Source organism: Theobroma umbraticum, unplaced genomic scaffold, assembly GCF_002168275.2.
Source record: "Theobroma umbraticum cultivar Fairchild unplaced genomic scaffold, ASM216827v3 scaffold_44.0, whole genome shotgun sequence".
NCBI classification, from domain to species: Eukaryota; Viridiplantae; Streptophyta; class Magnoliopsida; order Malvales; family Malvaceae; genus Theobroma; species Theobroma umbraticum.
In genome coordinates, this window is record NW_018397255.1 from 2315541 (window position 1) to 2339974 (window position 24434).

The window sequence follows — 24434 nt, forward strand, 5'->3', positions numbered from 1 at the left end:
ATATATATATATTTCACCTCACAAAACGTACTACTTGCTTTTTCACCATTATCATGTTATTTTACTGAAATTGAAAAACAAAACTATAGAAATGTACGTCGATGACGCTAATAGCAAACAGCTAAGGTAATAGCTACACTATGTACCAAAAGATGAATACATATAGGTTGGATAAGGATGTTGGTAGAGATGATAGATTCAAGTTCTGATAGTTATTCCTTCGGCTAAAACAACAAAAAATCCATACCTGCCAGTTCCTCCAGAGTAGAATTTCCGTGCAAAAGTTTGAACATTAAAACCATCTTGTCTGGTCTGGTTCTTATGCTGCAAAATACCTGTTCAGCCCTGCCCATCTTCACGGAAACTTTCTTTCCTCTGTTGGATTGAGCCCTGAAACCGACAGACCCAAAGACATCATCATCTCTTCCCTCAGTGCAATCCAACGACGATAACAACAGCAAAGGAGTGACCAAGAGCGTAGCAAAATTGTTATCCATTTCTTCATGCCTCCAGGCTCCAGCTAGCAAAAGATTTCTCTTCTTTGTTGAGCTAACGTCTGTTAACGGTTTGCGTATTTGGAGGGAAAAAAAGAAAACAGAAAAGAACTTACCCGGAATCGACCTTTTACAGTGAGTCAACGACGAAGTTACCACGCGGGATCATTTCTACGAAAAATCCAAGTAAATACTAGATAGTGACAGCAAACGAGTATATACTTCATTCTGAGGGAAAAGCCAGTTGGGTTAGGTTAGTTTTACCATAGATTGTAGCTGGTCACCATGCCCTGCCTCTACTATTCTGCCTCCTTCTAAAAATATGTAATTTCACTATTATTTACTTCTATACATATTTCTATGTTTAAATATTCTTCTCCTAACTCTGAATGGGGCAAGATGCCTGATCATGGAATCCATTTTCTTATTCTCATTAAAAGGTAAATAAATCAACTTATTAACAAATTATTTAAGTTTTCAATTTGTTAAATATTTAAAATTTCATCTTAAATTCATTGTCAATACGTGAGTACTTCTAGTAATGACTTGAAATCAATTTAAGTATATATTTTATCAATTTTAAAAAATTAAGTATATATTTTGATAATTACCTAAAGATCTTTTTTTTTTTGAAAGTTGATTTTATTAGTACTAAGTGACCATGTCAATCAAGTCTCGTATTGTTTGTTTTAGAGACTTCTAGTGGCATGAATAGACTGTTTTGTGCAGAAGCAGAATACGCATATTTACAAAAAGAGATATTATCTCAGAGATCAGCTGCAATCTTCTAACCTAAGTGAGCTGGAAGGTCCGCAAGAAGCTCTTTACCCTTTTCCTAATGGCCTGTGCTAAACATAGAAAGAGCAAAATCCAAAATGATCAGGCGCCACAGCCTCTAGCCCAAAGACCCAAGAACAAGAAGAGCAGCCTCAAGACATCGACGAGAGTAGCCTCTCGTCCAGTCAAGAACAGAAAAAGCATTAAAGAAACAGTCAAAACAACAGAGACTAGACCCGAAAGCACACCACTTGGATGATGCAGCTGAGGGACAACAGGCCTAGCAACGAGAGCTATTTAATCACAGGCTCAAAGACATCACACTCGGCAGCACGTCCTAGAACCTGCAAAAAAGGAACCAGAGAGAAAAGAACATGCCCATACACAAAAATATGGGCACCCAAAGAAGAGAGAGTCATGCAGCAGCAATTCTTTTAATATTTTTAATAAACATTATATTTGAGTGTAAGGTTCAAGCAAGAAAATACCAATCCAGTATAAGGAAGAAAAGGACTTCTCAAATATATAATTAGCATCTCAAATACAAACCAACTTTGTCATTTGGATTAAGGTCAAGTGGCAACGCATGCCACCTTATTTACTCATGTAATTATGCTAATCAAAGTGAAGGGAATGAAATCTAACCCCTGCCCTTTATGGTATACTAATTTGATGAGTTACTCGATACTATAATAATGTACCAGGAGCTGCTGAGTTGTGTTTGGAAGGGGGAAATTATCCTTGGACTTGAATTTGAAGCTCATTTCTCCGATGGTTTCGAGGAAACAGAGTAGTGAGCCACACCCAAAGTTCTCTACCCATCAACATTCTCTGAATGTAGTTCTCCCAAGGTCTTTCAATCAGACGAATGAGCGTGATTAACATTGCAATTGCAGATGCACCGCCTGATAAAAAGAACAAACCTGAGAAGGGGCCTGGTCCTATTCCTCGTTTCATGGTGCCATCAATTGTTGAACCTGAACAATCCAAAAAAGATAGCATATATTCCTTCATTTGCTTGAACTTAGGCTCTGAAATAAACGGAGAACCCCGTGGAAACACCTGTAATACAAGACCAAAAAATGGTAAAACGACATGTCCGAAAGCTTGAACAACAAAACAAAGTAACCAAAAGGCAGGGTAAAGGAACAGAAGAGCATCGTTCATATTACAAGTGTAGAATGGGGTAGATTACGGATTGGTTCCCACGCGCTGAAGCCTTTCCGGTATTTAGCGAGGAAAACATCGGCATGAGCCGTTGAAAAGAATGCAGCCTTTATATTTCCACTTGATAGAGCCTTTGCGTAATCATCGATTGAAGATCGAGCCATGTTCTTGATATTCTTTCGTTTGAACCCAAGGGTTTCAACTAAATAACGGAAGATAATAGAATCTCCATCACAACCGATAATAGCATTTGTTAGCTTGAGGTTTTCCATATCTAAGCAAGGTGGCTTAGTTTCTGAGCTTGTTACCATGGAAGAAAAACTCGCTGTATAGGTTGAAGTGACAACCAGGACCAGGAATAACCATGGGACCTGCACAAAATTAGTTAATCTGTTCCTTGGTGCATCTCCTGTAATATGAAAATTCAAAAAACTGATCAGCACTCCTTCATTCTTGAATTATCATAGATTGTACTATACAATAATAAAAAAAATCCATGATCAATTATTTATAAGTTTAACTCCACATGCATTTACATGGTTATCTTACTATGCATAAAGAATAGCAGAGCTTCTACCAAATTAGGTCCATTCTCGTTCCGCCGTTCAATTATCCAGGTAACAAATCCTGTAAATACACTCAAAGCTACCAAAGTAAGCCACATCTCTAGTGTGAAGGGGCTTAGGAACCACCAAAATTTGTCCAATTCGTTGGGTTTTGCCTTAACCACCATCGTGAACCGTGATTCCAAATATTTCCGAGAGAATCTCGGAGGCTGGTGATGATCTGCTGTAATCTCTATGTCACCAACCGCTGTATCAAACCACTTCTTTATAGATCTAAGCGATACCTATATCCAAGTAAAAAAATCACATTTATATATAGAGATTAAAGACAGAGAATGGACAAGGCTTTCAGGGCTTGAAGATTCTCCTCCCAGAAAAGTTTACCTGTATTGGTTGGGGAATTGGCCATATAAATATTTGTGTCAAAGACCTAACTGCTGACTTTGATTTTCTTTTCTCATACGGTTTAACATGATCAATGCTTAAATTTTACTTATCTTTTCAACCAAAAAAAACTATGGGGAGCCCAAAAAAGAATGGGAATCTGACCTCAACGACAACCATCTCAACCAGTTCATCAAAAGAGTTATAAAGCTCTGTGAATGTCCTGTAGTTCTTGTCATTAATATTTACGCCCAAAAACTGGGTAGTGTTTGATATCACCAGTGCCCCGTCGATCATCTTTTTTCCGGCGCTACCGGAACTCGAGTCCTGGCTTCTGTAGGTTCCCCGAAATGTACTGTTTATAGCGCCTTGAAGTCGCGAGGAAGTTGTTGAGAGTGATGAAGGGCCATCCATTACAATAAGGGCCCAAAGCTTCCGCATCTTGTTGCTCGAACAGTAAGTTAAAACGAGGGTGACAATATCTATATCATCCATGTGTCCTTTTTTGTCTCCGTAGAAAGCTTTTTACCAGTTGAAGGAACTAATTAGTGTGCTGAAGCAGCTTAAGTTTTATATACGCAGTTAAAGTATGTATTTTCTTGAACAGCACTAACCTGAAAGTACAACCGGAGTAGAATTACCGTACAAATCTTGGAAGGTTAACGCCATTTTAGGTCCAGTTCTGCTGTTAAAACCGTGTATGGTCATCTCCCAAGCAATATGCTGTTCTTGTTGGAACTCAACTGAAGAACTGAAACTGCAGTCTGAAACTTCATGAAGAGAATCAGAGAACTCACCACCACCTGCTGCATCTCCTATCCCTGTACTGCAATTTGTTGATGGAAACAGAAGTAGTAGTGCAAGACTCACAAAGAGCAAGGCAAAAACCATTTTGCTATCCATTGCTTCACCTAAATTTCTCTTTTTTTATCAAACTTTTCTTGGTGCCAAATGTGAAAATCAAAGTGAAGATTACTGCTATAGTGCTATGGTTTTCTTACTCATTATTTAGGGACCAAGTCAATTTGCAGAGGCCAGATTACTCAGAAATTTCCCTTGAACTGAAAAGTCAAGGAATAACACGGGAGACCAGAAAAGCTGGTTGTGGGTAGGTACATGTTTTAACAGAAACGAACGAGATTAAACTTATATGGACATTACTAAAAAACGGTAATTATTCATATATACTAAAACGAATTGTCACCTTTATTAATGTTATTATAGTCTTAGTTTTTAAGAATTCAAGATACTGTAGGTTCCACACAGCACAATTCCTGATTTTTCCAAACTTGACAAGGTTTATTAATAATATCATTAAGAGAGAAAAATAAAAATAATAATAATAATATATGTATTTCATTCTCAAGGTAAGAAGGACAAGAAAAAAAAACAAGGGTAATATTTAATTTGTTTTTTCAAAGTTGTGATCATCGTCTTAAGTAATTGTCGTGACTTTTGCCGCTCGTAGATAGTTTTGCATCGAAATTTCACATTAAAAAAAAATTTAACTACAGAATTAACATAGAGTAAATCAATTATTGAGTTTAATATCGCAAATCAAGTGATGAAATTATTTAAAATTTAAAAAAATTTGTATTTAAAAATATTAAATTGAAAGATAAAAATATCTTTCAATTTCTATAAAATTTAACTTTTTTTCACATAACAAAAAGGTACATCAAGAAGAAAAATGTCAATTGAGTTTATGGAAAGGCCTGTTCAAGATAGGGAAATGGATAACAAAGGAAAGGCCCAAGCTAAAAAATGGGCCTTTTAAACCAAGTTTGCTGTGAAAGCCCAATTCCTACCAAACAAAACTTGTCCGCAGAAACGAACACCAGAGACCCCGTTATCGTCGTTGGCTCCCTTTTGGCCTTCGCCATCGATTTCTCTCTAGGGTTAGGGTTTCAACACCTCCGATTCGCTTCTCAAAGATGTGGCATGAAGCTAGGAGATCGGAGAGGAAAGTCCACGACATGATGGACGCGGCTCGAAAGAGAGCCCAACGAAGAGCCATCTTCTTGGCCAAAAGGCGCGGTGATCCTCAACAGTCCATTCAAGTCATCGGCTCCCGCTGCCGTATCCACCGCGACGACGCTCTCTATCACGCCACCGAAGACCAGCAAGGCCTGTAAGTAACTTAATCAATATTTCCATAAATAATTTTATGAATGTTCCAGTACATATCTAAAAGCTTTCCATTTAATCCCTTTATTTTTTTTTTTGCAGGATTCCTTGGAATGGAAAACAAGACGTTTTGATTGATAGGTAATTTAATTTCTCTCTTCTTTTTCTCTTTTGTAACATCGTTTTAGATAAGGTTTTGTTTTTTTAAATAATTAATTATTTATTTTATATTTTAGATTTGATGGCCGAGCTCTACTTGATTTTATTCGGGAGCCGGGGACGCGGCATTTTAGGAATCAAGAGAAGTCTGAAGAAGAAAAAGAAGTAGAAGAGTTTGTAAATTTTGAGCGTTATCGGGATTTAATTAAGCATCGGCGTAGAGGATGTCGGTACTTTTTTATTTCTAGGAATTGATAAATTGTGTTTTTAGTTTTCCTTGTTGGTTTTGAATGCCTTGTGTTGCTTACATTCCAAATGTAAGGTGTAAGGATAAAAGTCAGTTATAAGAATAGGGAATTACTTTTCAAATGAGCTTTATTAGCTGAAATTTTGTATTTTTTGACAGTTATGGATGAGGAGGGTTTGCAACATGTGAATCAAGAAATGGAGGCAAAAGTTACAGCACCATTTCAATCGGACAGGTCTAATTTCTTTTTTGGAACCCATTTGATGATATTTGTGGTGCATATAATAATACTAGAGTTAAATTTTTCAGATAATTTTACAACTGCCTGTCTTATTTACGTTTCTAACAAATTCTGGCACTCTTTCAAAAATGTTTGGTTCATACTGTATAGGGTTTTAGAGTGATCTTAGCATGGAGTTTTATAGATGGTTGGAGCAAATCTTTTGCTTAGTGTTGTGCTATTCAGAAACTAATTTAGAAATGTGTTAGCTTTGTAGAAGATCAAAGTTACAAACTTGGCTTGCTTCTTACTTTCCTTTCATATGGATTTTAGAAATGATCTTTGATGGGCGTGTTCTTTGCCTTAGTAGTTGATTTCTGGCAAAGCAGGACAAATTTTTTTTTTTGGGTCAATTTTGATGCATATATCATGAAGATATACTCAGTGACCTGCATGTATAAAGTTTGGTTTTAGACTGTTTCTAGAGGTGATTGGTGTGCCTCATTTTGGTTTCTTGCTATATGTAGTGTTTGTCCTTACTTGTTTCTTGTTTATGTATATTTGGCAGATCACAGCCAGCACAACCAGCTAATAAAGGTTCATATTCGCAAGTTGGGTTCTCTTATGACGGAAATGGGAAAGAGGAAGCTCATTTTTCGGACATTGATGAAGATGAGGACGAGGAGGAGGAGGAGGAAGAGGAAGATGATGAATTCAACAGTGATGATAGTAATGATGAAGGAATGGATATAATAGCAAAAGAATTTGGAGTGAAAAGGTATGGTTGGCTTGTCTATATGGATAAAAAAGCAAAAGAGGAGGAAAAAAGACAGAAGGAAGTGATCAAAGGCGATCCTGCAATTGTAAGTTGGATAAGACATGTTGGTTATGATTGCATTTTGCAATTTAACTTTTGCTGATTGCAAATCCAAAATTCTGAACTTCTAGAGGAAACTGAGTCGCAAAGAAAGGAGAAAAGCTTCTCAAATTGAGAGGGAGAGAGAAAGAGAAACTGCACGGATAACTGGAACAAGAGTACTCCATAATGATCCCTACCGGTACAAAATTTGGAAGATTTCTTCTACGAACTGGTAGTATCGGATATGACATCATGCCTAAAATGTTGATACTTCTTTTGCTACTTGCAGGGAACCTAGGCGAAGTCCAACCTATGAGGCTTATCCGCGTTCTAGGAGGTATACTGTGTCTTAGGTTTCTCTTGTAGCTGTTGTCTGTTGTATATAAAAGGAATTTTAAGTATAGTTTTCCTATTCAGGTCTAGATCAAGATCACGTTCATACTCTCCATCATACTCAAGGCGCCATGCACGTGGAGGTTATGCTGATGATTCTCATAGAAGTAAACCAAAGGCTCCAAAAATAGAGTATATTACAGAGTTTGGGGGCTCGGGCGACGGGGATGGGCCAAAGCTTGAAGGATTTTCTCCGCCATCATCGCCTCCATCCCAGGCTGACATGTTGAACCGGTCGGAGCACTCGACCTTTAATTCTTGCAAAGATAGATTGGACAGTCTTTACTCTGCTGCAGCTTATCCGCATTTTGTTGCCTGAGGCAAACTTTTCTGGTTTAAAATAGATCTGCCCTAGGGTCATCAGCATAACTGGAAAGAGGGAGCAGGAAGGAGGCTTCCCTTCTGAAGCTCATATTTTCCCTGAAATGGAATTTGTGTGAATGCTTGCCAGTTGCATGAAACCATGAAAATGGGCTTATCTAATGCTTCTCCTTTCCTGCAGGCCATCATCTGGTCACATACTTGAGGCACTTCATGTTGATCCTGCATCTGGTGTGTCTCTTGATAAAGAAAAGAGCGGTAAAGTGTCAAAACCAGCAGTAAGGTATCAGTATAATCTTTACTTCTGTGATTACTGTTATCTAGAAAAGATCATTTTTAATATTTTGTTTGAGATGGCCTGAATTTAACATTTTTATTACCTCTCTGTCAGCACATCGTCAGCGTTAGCAAAGTTGACAAAAGGAAGTACCTGTGGAGGATCCTCAAAACAGGTGCAGGGTGAGAAGAAAGAAACTCCTCAGGAGCGGCTAAAAAGGATCATGAACAGGCAGTTAAACAAGCAAAGTATGACATAGATGATATTTGCTTTATGCAGCTGTTGATTCAATGATATCTTTTCATGCTCTGTTGGAATTTTGGAGGAATGATGTATTCCTTTGTTATTGAGTTCTGTTTTTTTCTTGATTTTCTTTAGCTTTTGTTTTTATTTGTACATTTACTTGGAACACAACGGAGAGGCGGTAGGTTGGTACAATGGGGTTTGTGTTTGTAGTATCACATGTTCCTTGAATTACTGGTATATATGGCTTGATAAGCTGATTGCTTCTATAGTTAAGAAAGACACAGCGGCGGAAATGGCAAAGAAACGAGAACAAGAGCGCCAAAGACTGGAAAAACTTGCAGAAACAAGCCGATTAAGTCGTCAAAGGCATCGCAGCCGCAGTAGGAGCTACAGTCGCTCTCCTCCAAGGTATATATCCTGGAATATTTATATGCTTGTGTTTAATCCATATGGCTTATGATGAAAGTTTTCTGCAGCAGATTAAGATGTCCTTGCAAACCAACCAAAGATAAATCTGAGCTTTTATGAGTCATTGTTTGTTGGTTAATTTATTTGTTGTGAGGGAATTGGGAGATATTAAGATGCTTTAGTAGCATGATATGCAAAACAGGAATTGCTGCTTGAAGTTTAAACAAAATAAATAACCGGAGACTTTGACCTGGGAGGTGAAGAAGTTCATAAATCTACTGATGCGCATCTCAGCTTATGCTGTTTCTATTATCTTCCTTTGTCCCTTTTATTTTTGGTCCATCTGGTTAAAGACTTGATTGTGTTATTTTCTTCTCTTAGAAGCAGTTAGTAACATTTCATTGGGTTGTTCCTGATATTGTCAGGGAAACTATGTAATTTAGCAATATATGCTCTTTTTATGATAACAAAATATGTTGTGGTGTTCTCTTATCAATGTCCTGTACATCTGGTGAATAATTTCTTTACTGCAGAAGATATAGACGGAGTAGAAGTCCAAGTAGGAGTAGGAGTTCTCGAAGATACTATTCTCGTTCACGCTCACGTTCACGTTCACGATCTAGGTCCCCCTCTTACTCTCGCTCCCGTTCTCGTTCTAAGTCCTGCTCGCCGAGGTGGTCATTTTGCTCTGTTAATCAGATATTCCTTTGTTGCTTGATGTGGAATGCTTGGAGGCTGATTTAGAGTTTGTATAAAATTGCAGGGTAAGAAGCCGTTCAAGGTACTGAAAGCAATTGCTGCACCTGCAAAGGTTGCAGACTTGCCGGCAGGGTATTTCATATTTTATGCATGCAGTGTTGCGATGCCCAGCTTTTGAGAATATTTTGCCAAATGGTGTAAGGTGTTCTAATCAGTAATGATATGATCTTTATGATCTTCCTGACTTTTACCAAATTGCATGTAATATAATAAATAAGTTTTCTGGTATTCTCCATTCCTTTTTTCTTAATATAGAAATTACTGTTATGAAGCATTTTGCATTTAATTTCTTGAATTGAGTTCAAAGAGGGGGGAAAGGAAAAGAAAGTAGTGGTAATATAATAATGATGAACAGGTTATGTCTCAGCCTGCGTCGCGCGTGGCAGATTATGAAGGAGGACTGCAGTGGTGGTTGGGCTTGTATGCGAATGTTGCGATGCTACATGTCCTTGTTTTTTTCACTCACAGTCACTGACAATTCCAGAATGACTGCACGCGGTGAAGAAGCTGGCAGAGAATATTTGATTCCAGTTGTGGAATAAAATTTTGTTATCCCTAGAAGGTGCCATTTGATTGGTAAAATTTTAACAAACCCGAGGTATGAAATCTTTTTATTTCTTGTTTTGGGATGAAAGAAAATATTATGTATTATTGTTAAATGAATTTGGCCAAACATTTGAATCAAACTCAAGCCCAAAAAAAAAAAAAAACAAAGAAAAGAAAAGATTTTGAGTCTAGGTTGAGCTTGTTGTCACCAAGGATAATGGAATTGAGTCTGTCCCGTTCAGTCGAAACTGAGTTAATCCAATAAATCAATTATTTATAGTCGGTTATTCCATTATAATTATTTTCATTAACACTTCTCAAGAAAAAGATCAATAAAATTACTCATCTCTATATTCTAATTTCAATCTACAAAGATAGTTCAACAACAGCTCACATGTAACATTAAGTGACAAATAATGAAATAAATCCAACATAACATTTCAACGAAATATACAACACAAACTAACTTTTAACTAAAAAAAAAAAAACACGATTTGAAGAAAAGAAATTAGTGAACATGAAGTCTATCATAAAACTTCTCAAAAAATTATATTCCAACGACATTCTTTAAAGATAGATCTCCCATAATTTTATGCACACCTCTTTACATGTTAGAGCGAACAATTCTGATTAGTATAAACTTAAAGATAGCACAAACTAAATATTTTCTAAATGTAAATATTTATTTAGTATTAAGGATTTAGGATATATTATTAAAAATATATATTATTCGTCATCGGTCCGTCCTTAGATTGAAAAATTTTAGACATAAAAAATTGATTGATTAAATCAAATTTATATCAAAACCCAAATAATCGAGTATAAATTAACTGAATTCAAGTGATTTGATTGATTATTTCTAAGTTTCGGTAGAAATTGAGTGAGCCATTTGAGACTAGGATGAAGGAACCATGGAGGGGACTGGATCTAGGAGATGTATGGTCGTTGGTGTACATAGCTACCCCACATGCCGGTTCCGGGTGTCCAAGTGACATTAACATTGACGTGGATATTCATCAGTCTCACGCACTTCTCCATGATGGCGATTGGAGCTCTTCAATAAATAAATCATACTAAATGAAACACATACTTAAAACATCTCAAAATTTCTCATCTTCCCCTTTCTTCCGCCACTTTGAATTGGACAAATCATTACAATTCATTTTGATTGCTACTCGGAAAAATATGGTTCTTTCATTTGTTATCAGTACTATGAAAACCGAAAGGAGTTAATTAGATGCCGTGACACCTCAAATGATGTAGATATTGGTGGAGTTTAATTTGGATGCGACTACAACAAGTACTGAAATTAAAGCATTTGCAGAAGCTGTCACAACACCACTTTAATTTATGCTATGTATGGACAATTTGTACTGAATGGTCTGCTATAGGTGGGTTACTCCGGAAGACTTGCCTGCACTGATAAGTGGTTCAAACCAATTGCATATGAATTTAGTGCATATTTTATGTCAATTTCAAGTGACTAAAATCTTAAGATTGTTGGTAAATTATAACTTATATTAGACAAATGTAAAATATGTCATATTAATAATGTATTTTTTTAATTCATAATTCAAATCGAACAATCGCGATAAACAGAATTATCATAAAATATTCTCTTTTTTATTCGAAACTTCTAATCTGATATTGATAGCACCAAAGGTGGCTAACATGACATGACATGGGACAACGAAAACATGATTTGAATGATGAATGGTATAGGTAATTTCAGCAGCACAATGGTCGATGGCCTATGACTTAAGAGTGCTAAATTGTGGAAATAATGCAGTCGCGTGAAGGAACTTGCTTGGTCATGCTTAAGTTTCATAATATGAATTATAGATTTTTCTAGTTTTGACATTGTCTCGAACCCCACTCCAACAAAAAGCAACATACCAATTTTGTGGCACAGAATAAGAAATACCCTTTTTTTTGTTTTTGCAAATTCAAAGATAATCTCTGAAGAAAAAGTTCTGAGAAAACGGCAAAGGTTGTGCTCATTTAATTAAGAGATCAAAACCTCTGTAGCAAAAGTGTGGAAGAATCGAAGTTTGCCCTTAGATATCATCTTCCTTTTCTCTGTGTGAGCTGCCCTTTAACCCTTTTAGCTTTTTCCCGTGGGAAACACGGATTTTCTCTTCTTTCTGTCATGATCTAAAGGCAAAATTCTTCTCTCTTTTTTGATTTTTTTTTTATAATTTATTTTGTGGATGAACTAAAGCAAAGCTAGCTATCAGAGACTTACAATTGAATCCTTCCTTTATTCTATCCTTATCACACGCACGCGTCTCTTCACTCATGAAAGAGAGGTGCCCATCTCTTAACTTTAGGCCACAAATATTCACACCTTTACTTTGCCCCCTAGCTAGCTATATTGATTCAGATTGATCATAGAAAGAAAGAAAGATGGGAGCCTGGAAGAAGAAAATCAAAATTAAAAAAAAAGGTCATCACTAACTCATCAAACCACAAAATCTGACCACCACACGAGGGGACATTTACTTTAATCACACTTTAATCCAACATGGATTGATAAAATAACAAGTTGGTAGCATTTTCTACCAATTGAATATGGTGATTTGCCACTGTTTTAGGCAAAGGGTATGGATACCTTCATGTAAACTTAGAGGTTTCTTTCTATATTATAAGTCCCTGAACCGAAAGCTTTGCTTGAACATGTACTTAGTAAGAATCATATATTGCTGTATTATCACTAAAATATTGCTTTATACAGGGAGCCTTGATAATCAAGTACCTCTCGAGGAGCCTTATTAGGTAATAAATTAACATTTGATTTTAGCTTTTAATTAATATTTAATTAAACAATGAAGCAATGGATCCCAATTTTTCTTTGTTTGTTAAATTAACCCACTTGTACTAGGCTTTACCTGCCAAATTATTCCTAGAAAAGCCCCTATCTAGCAAAACCGCACTTGATTCGTTTGCTTAATTAATAATTATAGAGGAAGAAGCACATGGGAAGGTGTCTCTTTTCTCTGATTAATTTAAGCCTAATTACCCACAATCTTTTATCCGACTGTTTATAAAATAAGATGATTGATCAGTAGGTTAGATCCTTTGCCCTACAAAATGATAATATTCTCCAAAGCATGCATATTCTCAACCTTATATAATTGCCCAAATATTATATTATCATCATAATAACCACTCCCTCCCCTGTGTGAATTCTGTTACTTGTTGATTTTTTTAATCCTATTTTATCTTTATGGCTAGATCTTCAGTTAAAATATGGTGATATCAACTCAGATTCCTTTTTCGTTTTTTGATATCTCTTCCTCACGTCAAACATGATGTCAAATTCCTAGTTGTGCATATGCGTTGCCATGCCTGACATCTTTGAATCGAAATGAAATGAGGACGATAGCAATTGGCAATGAGATCAGTTATGGGCGCAAGACAACATCGTCCCTGTTTGAGATATGTTTTGAAACCATATTATATTACATTTCTGGTTCTATAGCTGTATAAGAAATGCCCGTGTCCTATGCCCATTCCCTATCTCTCTAATCTTGATGGAACTGACCGTGTTTCATTCACTGATTAGGAAAAATTATGTTGATTTGATCATATATACAAGCAAAATCCGATTCAATAATTGAGACAAAATCAACCTCAAGAGTCAAGAGACTCAAGTTTTCAGAAGTTTTTGTTGGGGTACATGCATGATGCTTGCGTATGTTGGCAAGTGGATTTCCCTAATAGGGACCAAAGAATTTGATCCAATGGAAATTCCACTAAAGCTAAGAGCTACGAAATGGCCGTAGCTACTAGGTAGAATCATCGTTTGCAGACCAATTCCTATCCCCCTTTCGCATCAAAACAGTGATGGTTTTAATCTTTTGGAATCTTGAAACTCATGATTTGATCCACTGGTTTGGAAAGAAAGAAACGAAGTGATGATAAACTTGTGGATTATTGGAAAATCTTGATCATTCAATCCCAGCACATACGCGTGTATGATTTGTCTCTAGTACTCAACCAACTGAATTTATTATGAAAACTGGTACATCAAAACTAACTCTCGACACTGTCATCCTCTCTGATTTTCCCTTTTGTGAACGTAATGACCCAAGGGGAGAGAGTTGGGTGGCTTGACTAATCGGTGTTCAAGGGAACACATATGTAGGGTTGAGGAAGACAAGCAAGCAATGCTGCCCACTGCTTTCACTTGGAGAAAATCAGGGTGGGCGATTTTCTTGTTCACCCATGGACCCCTACTTGACCCCTATTGCTCCAAATATAGGACAATGCCATCTTCCAATTAATTCTATGGAGAGTGCTCCCGGACGGTTCCACATTCACACAACCATTTGTGACTTCACCTTGACTTTTTGTGGCTTATAGTTCGAACCTGGCGGCCATGCCAAATGGTCCATCCTCCATCCCCCCTCTAAAGCCCTACAAATCAAATCCCCCACCTTGGTTCCCGTTTGATGTGATGATCAGTTTGCAACCACTAAAGCTGCTTTGGTCCATGCAAAAAGTCCCACAGATCTAAAAGACAAACTCTTTCTTTATGCTCAAATTTATTGCGAAAAAGATGTATTTGTTTGCTCAACAAATAAAGTGCCAAGACCAACTTATAAATGTCAATCAAATTGATTGGGAATGCACAGGAACACTCTTTATATTATTATTAATTTGACTTTTAACTTTATGCCTCAGTGTTTTTTAGAATCGAAATTCAAGTAATCCAAACTTATCTTACAAATTTATATAATAGGTTAACGGATACTTTTTATAAAGATTATCTTAACCAATATCAATCAAGTAGCACTAATTAATATGTTTCATGTTATAAATAATTTCATAAAAATAAGAAGTTCTCCATACTACATGAGCCATGCACACCTGAGAGTACCCCCTAAAGCCTCAACCAAGCCTGAGCCATGAGTAGTTTCGAAGTTACTTCCATCCTAAGATGTTTGCAAGTGGACATTTGCTTAATAAGGTAAATGGGATTTTGGAGCTGTTACCTTAGTCCGATCAATGTGAGATACAAATATGTGAAAGCTTGTAAAAGATATGCTGAACCCCTAGCCATCAACCGTTGACCAATTACATCTTTACCGACCTAATGATTAAAACTTTAGCCCCAAAAAATATAAGTATTTGATATATATATACATATATATATATATATTTCTTCTGTAGACCTGATCAAGGTAACGAAAATCAAGGCCACCATCACATGTTGGTGGCTAGCTAGCTCAATATCTTCTTAATTTTTTTTTAACCCAAGTCTTAAGTCAAATGACTAACTGTAATCCCACATAATTAAAGTATTGTAAAATTGATGTTTTGAGGAATATTAGTGTCTTAATCATGTGCTGATATGCTCAGCCTGAGAAAGTGACGGTTAATTACCAACAGATTTTTTTTTTAATAATAATGGGATCGAAATGCAATACTCTCCCTTAACATCTTAAGCTGGTGTACTCAGTACTGTGATTGACTACTAGATCGGACATTCATGATTTTTGATTGTGACAATTTGGGTCCCTAGAAATGCATCTCTTAAATGAGCTTCAATTGCCCTTTATCTCATGATCTGACGGTAATCATTGTCTCAATGAGCAATGGCCGTCATCATGGATAAATCCAACCTTAACTCTTAAGCAATCTAAAACAAAAAAAAACAAAATTTCAGGCAAAGACTGACTCGTAGGACACAGAGACGACCACCCAATTATCTTTTATTTTTTATCAATAAAAACAGTAACTCAAAGATAATTAACATTCTTACACGCGTCAAGCAGGAATGATTCTAGGCCCTTAACTGTCAGCTACTCAGCCTGCCACCAGAGTGCCACCATTGTCTATGTAAATCCATGTAAAAGAAAACGCTGGGATTTAACCGCCGAAATTCCTTTTAACATCCACTTAGCATAGTGCCTCTTTTGTATTTGATTCCATTGGAATTATTTTAACATTTAGATTTTTTCCAACTCTAGAGTCTATTAATATTTTAAGTGTTTGTGCTATTATTGTATGGGCCAGAGAAAGGAGGAGGTTAAGTGCCGCGGTCCGACACTAATTTGTAAAGTTTTGATTGATCAGCACGAAAAATATTTTATAAAAAAAATAATATAAATTATTAATTATTTAGTATCACTCTAATATATATACAAGCGATGTAAAATTCATATTTTTTTAAAAAATGTGATATTTTCCTTCACTTTAACAAAGATTTATAATTTTAAATAATATATCGTTAATATTTAGAGTTTATTTTGAAACCAATTTGTTATTATCCATGTCATTATTTATTTTGACCCCTTGACTATAATTTTATTTCACAAAAAACTTTCACAAGTTGAAAAGGGTGTAAGGCCTTAAATGTTTAATTTTACTCTAATATACGCATAATCAATATGAAATTTATGATTTCTTTTTAAAACCATGACATCTTCACTTAATTTGAGATTCATAATTTATAATTAGGATCGTGACATTTGCCTCTATATGAAATTAATAGCTCTTAGTGGAGACCATGGCACTAAGACTAAGCTTAATATAGTTTGGTAGGATGGTCGGTGTAGTAGTAGTAGTAGTATTGATTTGAAGGGAAGGTTGTATGAAAAATTAAACTTGGGGAGAGGCGAAACCCCCACGTGAGTATACCAAACCCTTCGCCTAAAAGTATGTGAGGTTTTACTGCTCCCAATTGTGCTTCAGTTCTCGAAACTCTGGTTTTCCTCATTAATTAAAAACCGGTGCACCATTGTTCCTACTTCTCAACTACATTCACTTTGGGGGATATTGATTCCCAGCTCGGGCTGCTCGTGATTTTGTTACGTTTTTCATTAGAAAATAGATTAAACTTGCATAGGAGCTTTTACTAAAATTGAACATTATAAGAATAATAAATGTTAATAAATTAAACGTGAGTATTCTTAATAAGCTAAGTACCTTTCCAATCATATCATGGAAATGATCATATTTTTATAGACACGTAAATAGGTAAATCAATCTCTTTCCTTTGTACTTTTTCCTACTTCCTTGTAATTCCCTTTTTTATGTATTTTATTCTACCAATAAAACATTTTTCTCCACAGTTTTCTTCCAACAATCTTTCTTTTTTTCCTTTCCTCACACCTCTTAACAAATCAAATGTTGAATCTAGTTATGCTTTGTTGGCAATAATATCTCAAATCGTCTTTAAGGCTTTGACACTACCCCTTTTGCTTTTATTCCATTTAACTTTGTCTCATCGACCAAAATCCTAGAGATGCTAAGCTGAATTCCAAGGAAAAGTCTTGTTAAGGAATCAAATCACAAAACTCATTTCCATCACAACCCCCCTCCCCCCCAAAAAAAATGAAAATAGCTTTCTTTTCTTTTCCTTTCTTTTCTTTCCCCCCAACACTCGTCAAGAACTTAATCAAACATCTCACTTGGACTCTAATCAATGCGATAACTATGCCTCCCCCTTATGAAACATCTCCTTGTTAGGCGTGGATTGTAATCCTGTGTTTAGGAGCACCAAACAAGGATTAGAAAGCCAGCTTCATTACTCACCAATCTCATGCTTGTGACCAATCATTAGTTTAATATATTTGTTTTCTTTTTTAATTTACCAACGAAAATGGGAAAAAAAATTCATTCTTTTCTTTCTTAAATAAACAAATAAAAAAATAAAATGCCCTAAAAAAAAGTTTGTTAACGTTAGCATACAACAATGTGGCATTATGATTGTATGCCTCGCTTTATCTAAGCTGTCAAGCTAATTCATGATTGCAAATGGGACCCCAAATTGGCCGTACCAGCGGCAAAAGGTTACATTTAACAGTAACTTAAACAAAACAAAAGCTTCTTTGTTTCTTTTTTTTCCTTATTTGATTAGACTAAGGAATTTCTATCTATTCTATAAAGGTAAATTGATGATTAAGGATACCAGATGATTGTTGAGTCTTCAATTCTTCTTTATTAGATTTTCTCCCACGCCTAAACATATATTAGTACCGAGTAATAATATTGCATAATGTTTCCATCACATTGCTAGAATTTTACTTCCATAATGCTTGAAATTATTATCGATAATCATATGAGTTCAATATAACAGTGATGAGCATTCACCTAAACTGAACTGCATATTAATATATTATATTTAATAATTTGTGACATTAGTAATAATTTTACGAGTTTAATGTGATAATGATCACATTAAATTCCCAAATGTTGAATTCATATTGAAAAATCGTACTATGTTATGAATAGGAAAGGGCAAACAAATTCACATGAAATAAAGTCAGCATCTTTGTCTATTCCCCTTTCTTGCAAAAATACCCAACATAATTTACCATGAAAAGAGCCGTTGCTCAACAGTGAACATCATATTGTATTGTATTTCTAAGCAAAGGACAAAGTACAAGGTCACTTGCCATTATCAAAAACCACCAAGGTTAATTAAGGAAGGTAAAAAGTTGTACCGAAAATATATTAAAATAAAAATACCCACCATTACCAAAAATCTCAAAGATGGGCTCCACCTTGGAAACAGCTATAAATACGCACCGTTTCTTTACTCACCGAAGTCCTCTCCGCAAAAAAGTTAAGCTCCCCCCAGTCCGCTCCCCTTCTGCAGTTCTCTTCATTTTCACTGAGAAAAAAGCACACAGAACAGAAGAGAATCAAAGGAAACATTTTTTTTTCAGACAGTGTTTTTCTTATTTTCGACGAGAATTAGAAAAGCCATCGTCGTTAGTTGAAAGCAACAATGGTCGACGTGGACCGGAGAATGTCCGGTCTAAACCCGGCCCACATAGCAGGCCTACGCCGTCTCTCTGCTCGCGCTTCCGCTCCTTCAACTCCGGCTTCCCTTCCAGTTCGCAACGGCCTTCAGTCCTTCTCTTCTTTAGCGGATAAAGTTATAACCCATTTACGAAATTCGGGTTTCCAAGTCCAACCTGGTTTATGCGACGCCGAGTTCGCCCGAGCGGAAGCCGAGTTTGGCTTCGTTTTCCCACCCGACCTTCGAGCCATATTATCAGCCGGGTTACCCGTAGGTCCGGGTTTTCCCGATTGGCGATCTGCTGGAGCCCGGCTCCATCTACGGGCTTCGCTTGATCTTCCTATCGCTGCAATCTCCTTTCAGATCGCGCGTAACACTTTGTGGTCCAAATCGTGGGGTCCCAGATCCTCTGACCCGGAAAAAGCATTACGGGTAGCCAGAAATGCGCTTAAAAGAGCTCCCCTTTTGATCCCCATTTTCAATCACTGCTATATTCCCTGTAACCCGTCTTTAGCGGGTAACCCCATTTTCTTCATCGACGAGACCCGGGTTTTCTGTTGCGGGTTTGATATATCCGATTTTTTTGAGAGGGAATCTTTGTTCCGGTGCTCCGAATCCGACCCGGAATTGTTGAAAAAGCAGAGATCGTTTAGTGAGAAATCAGCCGGGTCGTCCACTAATTTCTCGAGGCGGAGTCTGGATGCGGGTTTGGTAACCGGGTCGAGAACCCCTAGATGGGTCGAGTTCTGGAGCGACGCGGCTGTTGATCGGCGCCGGAGAAACTCGTCGTCATCATCTTCGAATTCGTCCCCAGAGAGGTATTTCGATATGCCGAGAACCCAAATCCCCAAATGGGTAGACGAATACGTCGAGCAAATCGGGTCGGTTCTTAGAGAAGGCGGGTGGGCCGAGTCAGATATATCGGAGATCGTACACGTGTCAGCATCTGGGTTCTTCGAAGGAGAGATGGTTTTGTTGGATAACCAAGCGGTTCTCGATGTGCTTCTTTTAAAAGCGGATCGGTTCTCAGATTTGCTCCGAAAGGCCGGGTGGAGCTCCGAAGAAGTTTCGGATGCGCTAGGGTTTGATTTTCGACCGGAGAAGGAAAAGAAACCTGCCAAGAAATTGTCCCCTGAGCTGGTAGAAAAAATTGGGAAACTTGCTGAATCAGTTAGCCGGTCATGACACGGCTTCAAGATTTTTTTTTCTTGTTTTTCTTTTAAACTTTGTTTTCAATTTTCCTTTTTTTTAAAAATATTTTCAGGGTCTCGGGGTTTGGATTTTCCCTCTTTTGGGTTTAAAAAAAAAAGAAAATAGTAAAATATATGGGGTAACGCGTTGTACTATGAAACGAGGCGCAAAAAAAAAGGAGCTGAAAAAAAACAGTTAAAATCACATTGTTGTTCATAATATATAAATAATTAATGAGAAACATAGCTATTTTTCTTTATTTACAGCTCAGATTTTCATAATCTTTCGGTTAATTTTTTGTTCTTCTCGATAACAATGGAATATTTTTGTTAGATGAACTGGCTCAGCTTCCTAAATCGGCACCAGTGCACGTGTGCTTATTTAATTCATTTATTTCTACCCTTTTCTCTCTAAAAAATTAAAGTTGTTAGTAGGCCCCACTATTTGGACATGACTCCGTAACCAAAATTTTGATTCAATTTGTCATTTAAGTTTAGTTAAAGTAAATAGAGATATTAGGTTTGAGTCAATATTTTTCTGGCATAAGAGTATGGTAAGATTTAAATAGAAATATTTGGTTCGAGTAATATAATGATTTTTAGTAAAGTTTTGATAATTTCCCGCGGGGGGCGCCGCATCTATAATCAAATTAGTCCTAGAAGTCAGCTCTTCAAACACTGTCGTTTTAGCTGTTGCTTTCATGTCCTTTTCCCTTGCTTAGGACTCCAAGTGCATTTTCCATTTTTTTGGAACTAAAAAAAGGAGTGGAAACCTGCCATTGTTTTTTTGATAAAACAGGCAACGGAGATGTCTGGCAAAGATCTCTGCTTTTGAGAAACTACCAAGCATTTAAGACAAAGAGAGAGAGATATTTTTATTCTTGAATTTTAATATTTTATATTACCATTTTCTAGGAATATGGGAAAAAAATAGTGACGGGGGTTTCTAGTTTCCAGTATCCAGTCTCCACACAGAAACCTGACACCAAAACCTTCCCATCGTTTAGCTTTTAACAGACAAAACAACGAGGTCTCTGCGATCCATCTTGCCATAACCCCCACAACAAACTAAACCAAAATAATCTGAAATCTGAATCCTTTGATTTGAAATTTCAAGGAAAGCTCAAGGGCAAATGCAACAATCAAAAAGGAATTGGGGGGCCACGTGATGTGGGGGTCCAAACAATGGGGTTTGGGGTCCCTACATGAGATTAGATAGTTAGAAGAAAAGCAAAGATGGGTTTGAATTTTATTTTTTCAGGTAATTTCATTTCATTTCACGTAATTCTGTTGGCATTTTGACAGTGAGATGTTGTACATAAAATCGTAATTTAATTAAAAAGTAACTTTGGTTAGGTTTGTCAAGCCTTATTTTGTAACATTACAAGGGAGCAAGCCAGGTCGACATGTGAAAGGGAAGAGCCGACGAAGGTACTGAAGAAAAGGGGTTTTGTTTCATTTTTTATTTTTTGTATATTAAATTCAGATAAGCCTTGATTTAATGCACCGATTTCAGAAATGCTCAGGATGACTATGAATGCTTTCAGATATTTGGTTTCTGAATCTGGGGGATTTGTTCACGCATCACTTCAGTTTTGAGTTAGGGATGATTCCGTTGTTTGCCTCATTTATGGAAAAAGATAAAACATACTATCTTTGTGTCTCTCTTTTTTTTTGTTTGTTTTTTGCTTGGTCTAGTTAAGATATGTGTAATTGGTTGGCCGATGGTTTAAGTGAATTGTACGTTAAATAAATTTATACAGCTGAATCAGTGAATTTTGTGGTCGTTGGGAGCCCACTTTTCCCTTGGGGTTTTACCCATTTTGCTCCACTGGGAATCTCTTGAATGCTGCGAGACAATGATACTTGCACTTGGTACTCTTCCGTCCTCCTACTACTCTTCTTGAAAATACGCTTAAGAAGTTGAACACATGAGAGTGGAAGAGATTTTATAAGTTGATTTGTTTACAACTCTATCGTTAGCTTGCTCAGGTGGCTGAGTCTGGCAAATGGGTTAAAGGCCAAAACCTAATTGTCTCAAATAGGCCATGAAAGCTTCATCAAATCTCTTCACACTTACCAATTCTCAGGATATAGGTGACAGTCATAATTTTGCCGACAAACCCATTTTTCCTTGTAAAATAAACTAATAAAGAGGTTTAAATTAATTTGCAGGGTGAGAACCATAAAAAGGAAGAAGAAAAAACAAGGGTTTAGGCTGAGGGAGATCTTTGCTGACCAAACAATGAATACCAAATAATTGCACAGTAAAAACCATTGGTTAGGTTGATCTTTGGATGCCACCTTCACCACATGTCCATTACCATTTGACAGCAATAATTAGACCTGACAAAACACAATTATTAAAACCAAAAAAAAAAAACCAGGAAAATCTTTATACCCAAAAAGCAAATGAACAAAACCCAAAGTCCAAAACCAGTGAAAAACTGAAAAAATATATTATATTCCATCATCCCCAAGTTTTGTTAACGCATATTTAAGGCTCCAACGGTCACTGCAAGGCCACCATCCGCCACCTGAACCGACCGTTGCTAAGGTCACGTGCCATCGCCACCGCCATTCACTGCTTTCACATGCTTACAAAATCTCCCCACAGTCCTTAAGAAACGGCAACATGTGCACAGTGCATATGAAAAGGAGGACCTTTTCAGAGCTGGGACATGTTACGTGAGATTTATGAGGAGAAATGGGCTTTAGCCCCTCCATTTGTTCATGTGTCTGCAGTTCTCGTGACACCTTTTTAAAGTTTAAAGAGCGACCCTTTGCCCACCATTTCACCCATAGATTACTTGCGAAGTACCCCATATATCAAATTGCCCCCCCTTTTTTTTCTTTTTTTAAAAAATGAAAATTTAACCCAAGGTAAATATTGCTTGAATTCAAATAATTCAAAGCATATAGATTCATGCATCTTTTACATCATTTCATTATCAATTTAAACTTAAACTGTCAATTATAATATATGCTGTTCAAACTTAAAGATGAATGTTATATATGATCATGATTATATAAGTTTTTTCATATATTTAGAATGCTAAAATTAAACTTCCATTTATTCATGTCTTTTAAATAGTGTCTCCTTTCCTTTTCTCGAAAGCGAGAAACTTCTAAAGCCCTTTTCGCTTTAAATAAGAATAAGGTAAGCATCGCAGCTCTAACCTATGCAAGAAAATAGACCAATTATATTAGTCTAGAGCAACCCTTTAAAGGTATAAGATCAAAGTGTTAGGCCGACTAGGTAAAGGAGTGCAGTAAAGTGAGGTGAGCACAGAATTAATCAGAGTTTTGTCTTGTGCGGTAGCGAGATAAGAGGGGTGGAGAACTGGTGGTGGTAGTGGTGTCCAATCTTGCCTTCAGAAAGGAGGTGGAGTCTAATTGGGTAAGGTGCGGTTGCTTTTTTCATGCAAAAGGGGACAGTAGAGTCTGGGTGCGGATTTTAATGTGATTAGATACAGAGGAAGATGAGGCATGGAAATGGATGGTGTTTCAATTCAAGTTTTGAGATTGTCTAAAAAAACTTTGAAAAGTGACCTTACGTTGACATTAAGAGTGGGAGGGGACTTTGGACTGTTCTGAAAAGTGTTTGCTGTTATTTAGTTTGTTTGTTGGGTGCATTATTGCTGCAGGGCAGGTTTAATTTCCCAATTGTCAATGCTTCCATGTGTCTGCACAGTTTTTCTTTGGGTCTCTTACATGACTGTTGGAATTTTCTTGTGGGCTGAGGCTGACATTCTGAACCAGATTTTTTGGTTTTTTCATTAAACAGGTTCTCTGTGTGCGCAAATTAACTAAATGAAACAGTACCACAGTTTAAGAATCTTATTCAATTCTCTTTTTTTGTTTTGCCACTCTCATTTACTCAAGCTGATGGGGTTATGGAGGCTAGAGTGGCAAATGGAAGAAGATGCACGTTATCAGAAATGTGGAGCTAGTTGCTGCAGGTTTCTTGACTGTATATAGATAGATAGCTTTTAATCTCGAGATGATAAGCCAATATATGGGGACAAGTTACATCTTACATGTGCGGTGACTGACATGTGATGAAAATTGGGACCCCAATCTGTCAGTAAATTATTTCCAAAGCTATCAGTTTCCTCTTTCCCGATTTCTTTAGACAATTACACCCACCCCATTCTTGATCCATTCCGGACGGTGAACCTCTACCCCCCATCTTACTAGTCTGAAACACAAATATTTGAAACCAGAAGGCAGAAGTCTCTTTGAAAAGTTTTTATTGGACTGCACTCCGGCCCATGCAGCAAGCAAAGAAAACGCTAAAATATGAGTTTCTCTTCAGTTTCTTCTGCTATTATTATTTAACTGCGAAACATAAACACCCATAACTTCACAAGTTGGTCAAACAGTGGACTGAAGGTTCAAATAAAGATTTGTTTTTTCTTTCATTTAAAATACAGTGTACTTTGTTTTCTGAAAAAACACTGGGAAATAGAGTTTACCATTAAATGTTTATATATATTTTTTCTTAACATAAATGAAATATGTATGTCAGCAGCACAA

At 36.7% G+C, this 24434-nt stretch overlaps 4 protein-coding genes across 7 annotated transcripts in view; 2 read left to right on the plus strand and 2 right to left on the minus strand.

Annotated features, from left to right (window-relative positions):
• Nucleotides 1–497, minus strand: part of LOC110410094 (glutamate receptor 3.2-like) — a 5242-nt gene extending 4745 nt beyond the window's left edge. Inside the window, exon 1 of the mRNA XM_089782524.1 lies at nt 248–497. Within this exon, the coding sequence (XP_089638650.1) occupies nt 248–497 (250 nt within the window). The remainder of the gene's footprint in view (nt 1–247) is intronic.
• A 709-nt stretch (nt 498–1206) lies between these two features.
• Nucleotides 1207–4512, minus strand: LOC110409304 (glutamate receptor 2.8-like). 2 transcript variants are annotated; one of them, XM_021418603.2, is made up of 6 exons: nt 4003–4512; nt 3554–3909; nt 2988–3288; nt 2444–2847; nt 1973–2333; nt 1207–1615 (listed from the first exon to the last, which is right to left on the minus strand). In XM_021418603.2, the coding sequence occupies exons 1-5, from the start codon at nt 4289–4291 to the stop codon at nt 2007–2009; spliced, it is 1677 nt and encodes a 558-aa protein (XP_021274278.1). In that variant the 5' UTR covers nt 4292–4512; the 3' UTR covers nt 1207–1615; nt 1973–2006. The 2 variants fall into 2 exon arrangements, with proteins under 2 accessions (XP_021274278.1, XP_021274277.1); XM_021418602.2 differs by lacking the exon at nt 1207–1615 and having other exon boundaries at nt 1630–2333.
• Nucleotides 4513–5220: 708 nt separating this feature from the next.
• Nucleotides 5221–10284, plus strand: LOC110409384 (CLK4-associating serine/arginine-rich protein). Of its 3 annotated transcripts, none has more exons than XR_002444559.2 (14): nt 5221–5519; nt 5618–5656; nt 5752–5900; nt 6081–6156; nt 6710–7004; nt 7090–7199; nt 7290–7337; nt 7418–7627; nt 7896–7997; nt 8106–8239; nt 8507–8645; nt 9179–9319; nt 9409–9546; nt 9760–10284. XR_002444559.2 is itself a non-coding variant. In XM_021418708.2 (13 exons), exons 1-13 carry the CDS (start codon nt 5323–5325, stop codon nt 9431–9433), a joined length of 1665 nt encoding a protein of 554 aa, XP_021274383.1. In that variant the 5' UTR covers nt 5221–5322; the 3' UTR covers nt 9434–9639. The 3 variants fall into 3 exon arrangements, 1 of the variants encoding a protein (XP_021274383.1); XR_002444560.2 differs by having other exon boundaries at nt 9409–9541; XM_021418708.2 differs by lacking the exon at nt 9760–10284 and having other exon boundaries at nt 9409–9639.
• A 7995-nt stretch (nt 10285–18279) lies between these two features.
• On the plus strand, nt 18280–20155 carry LOC110409202 (uncharacterized). The gene has a single exon (XM_021418472.2). It carries the CDS (start codon nt 18691–18693, stop codon nt 19888–19890), a length of 1200 nt encoding a protein of 399 aa, XP_021274147.1. The 5' UTR covers nt 18280–18690; the 3' UTR covers nt 19891–20155.
• Nucleotides 20156–24434: the final 4279 nt, after the last annotated feature.

Coding starts and splice junctions, on each gene's coding strand:
- LOC110409304 (XM_021418603.2), bottom strand. CDS start 4,291: ATGGATAGCAAAATGGTTTTTGCCTTGCTCTTTGTGAGTCTTGCACTA. Junction 3,910..4,002: donor TACTCCGGTTGTACTTTCAG/GTTAGTGCTGTT, acceptor ACTGGTAAAAAG/CTTTCTACGGAGACAAAAAA. Junction 2,848..2,987: donor TCTGCTATTCTTTATGCATA/GTAAGATAACCA, acceptor TTCATATTACAG/GAGATGCACCAAGGAACAGA.
- LOC110409384 (XM_021418708.2), top strand. CDS start 5,323: ATGTGGCATGAAGCTAGGAGATCGGAGAGGAAAGTCCACGACATGATG. Junction 7,338..7,417: donor GCTTATCCGCGTTCTAGGAG/GTATACTGTGTC, acceptor TTTCCTATTCAG/GTCTAGATCAAGATCACGTT. Junction 7,998..8,105: donor GTGTCAAAACCAGCAGTAAG/GTATCAGTATAA, acceptor CCTCTCTGTCAG/CACATCGTCAGCGTTAGCAA.
- LOC110409202 (XM_021418472.2), top strand. CDS start 18,691: ATGGTCGACGTGGACCGGAGAATGTCCGGTCTAAACCCGGCCCACATA.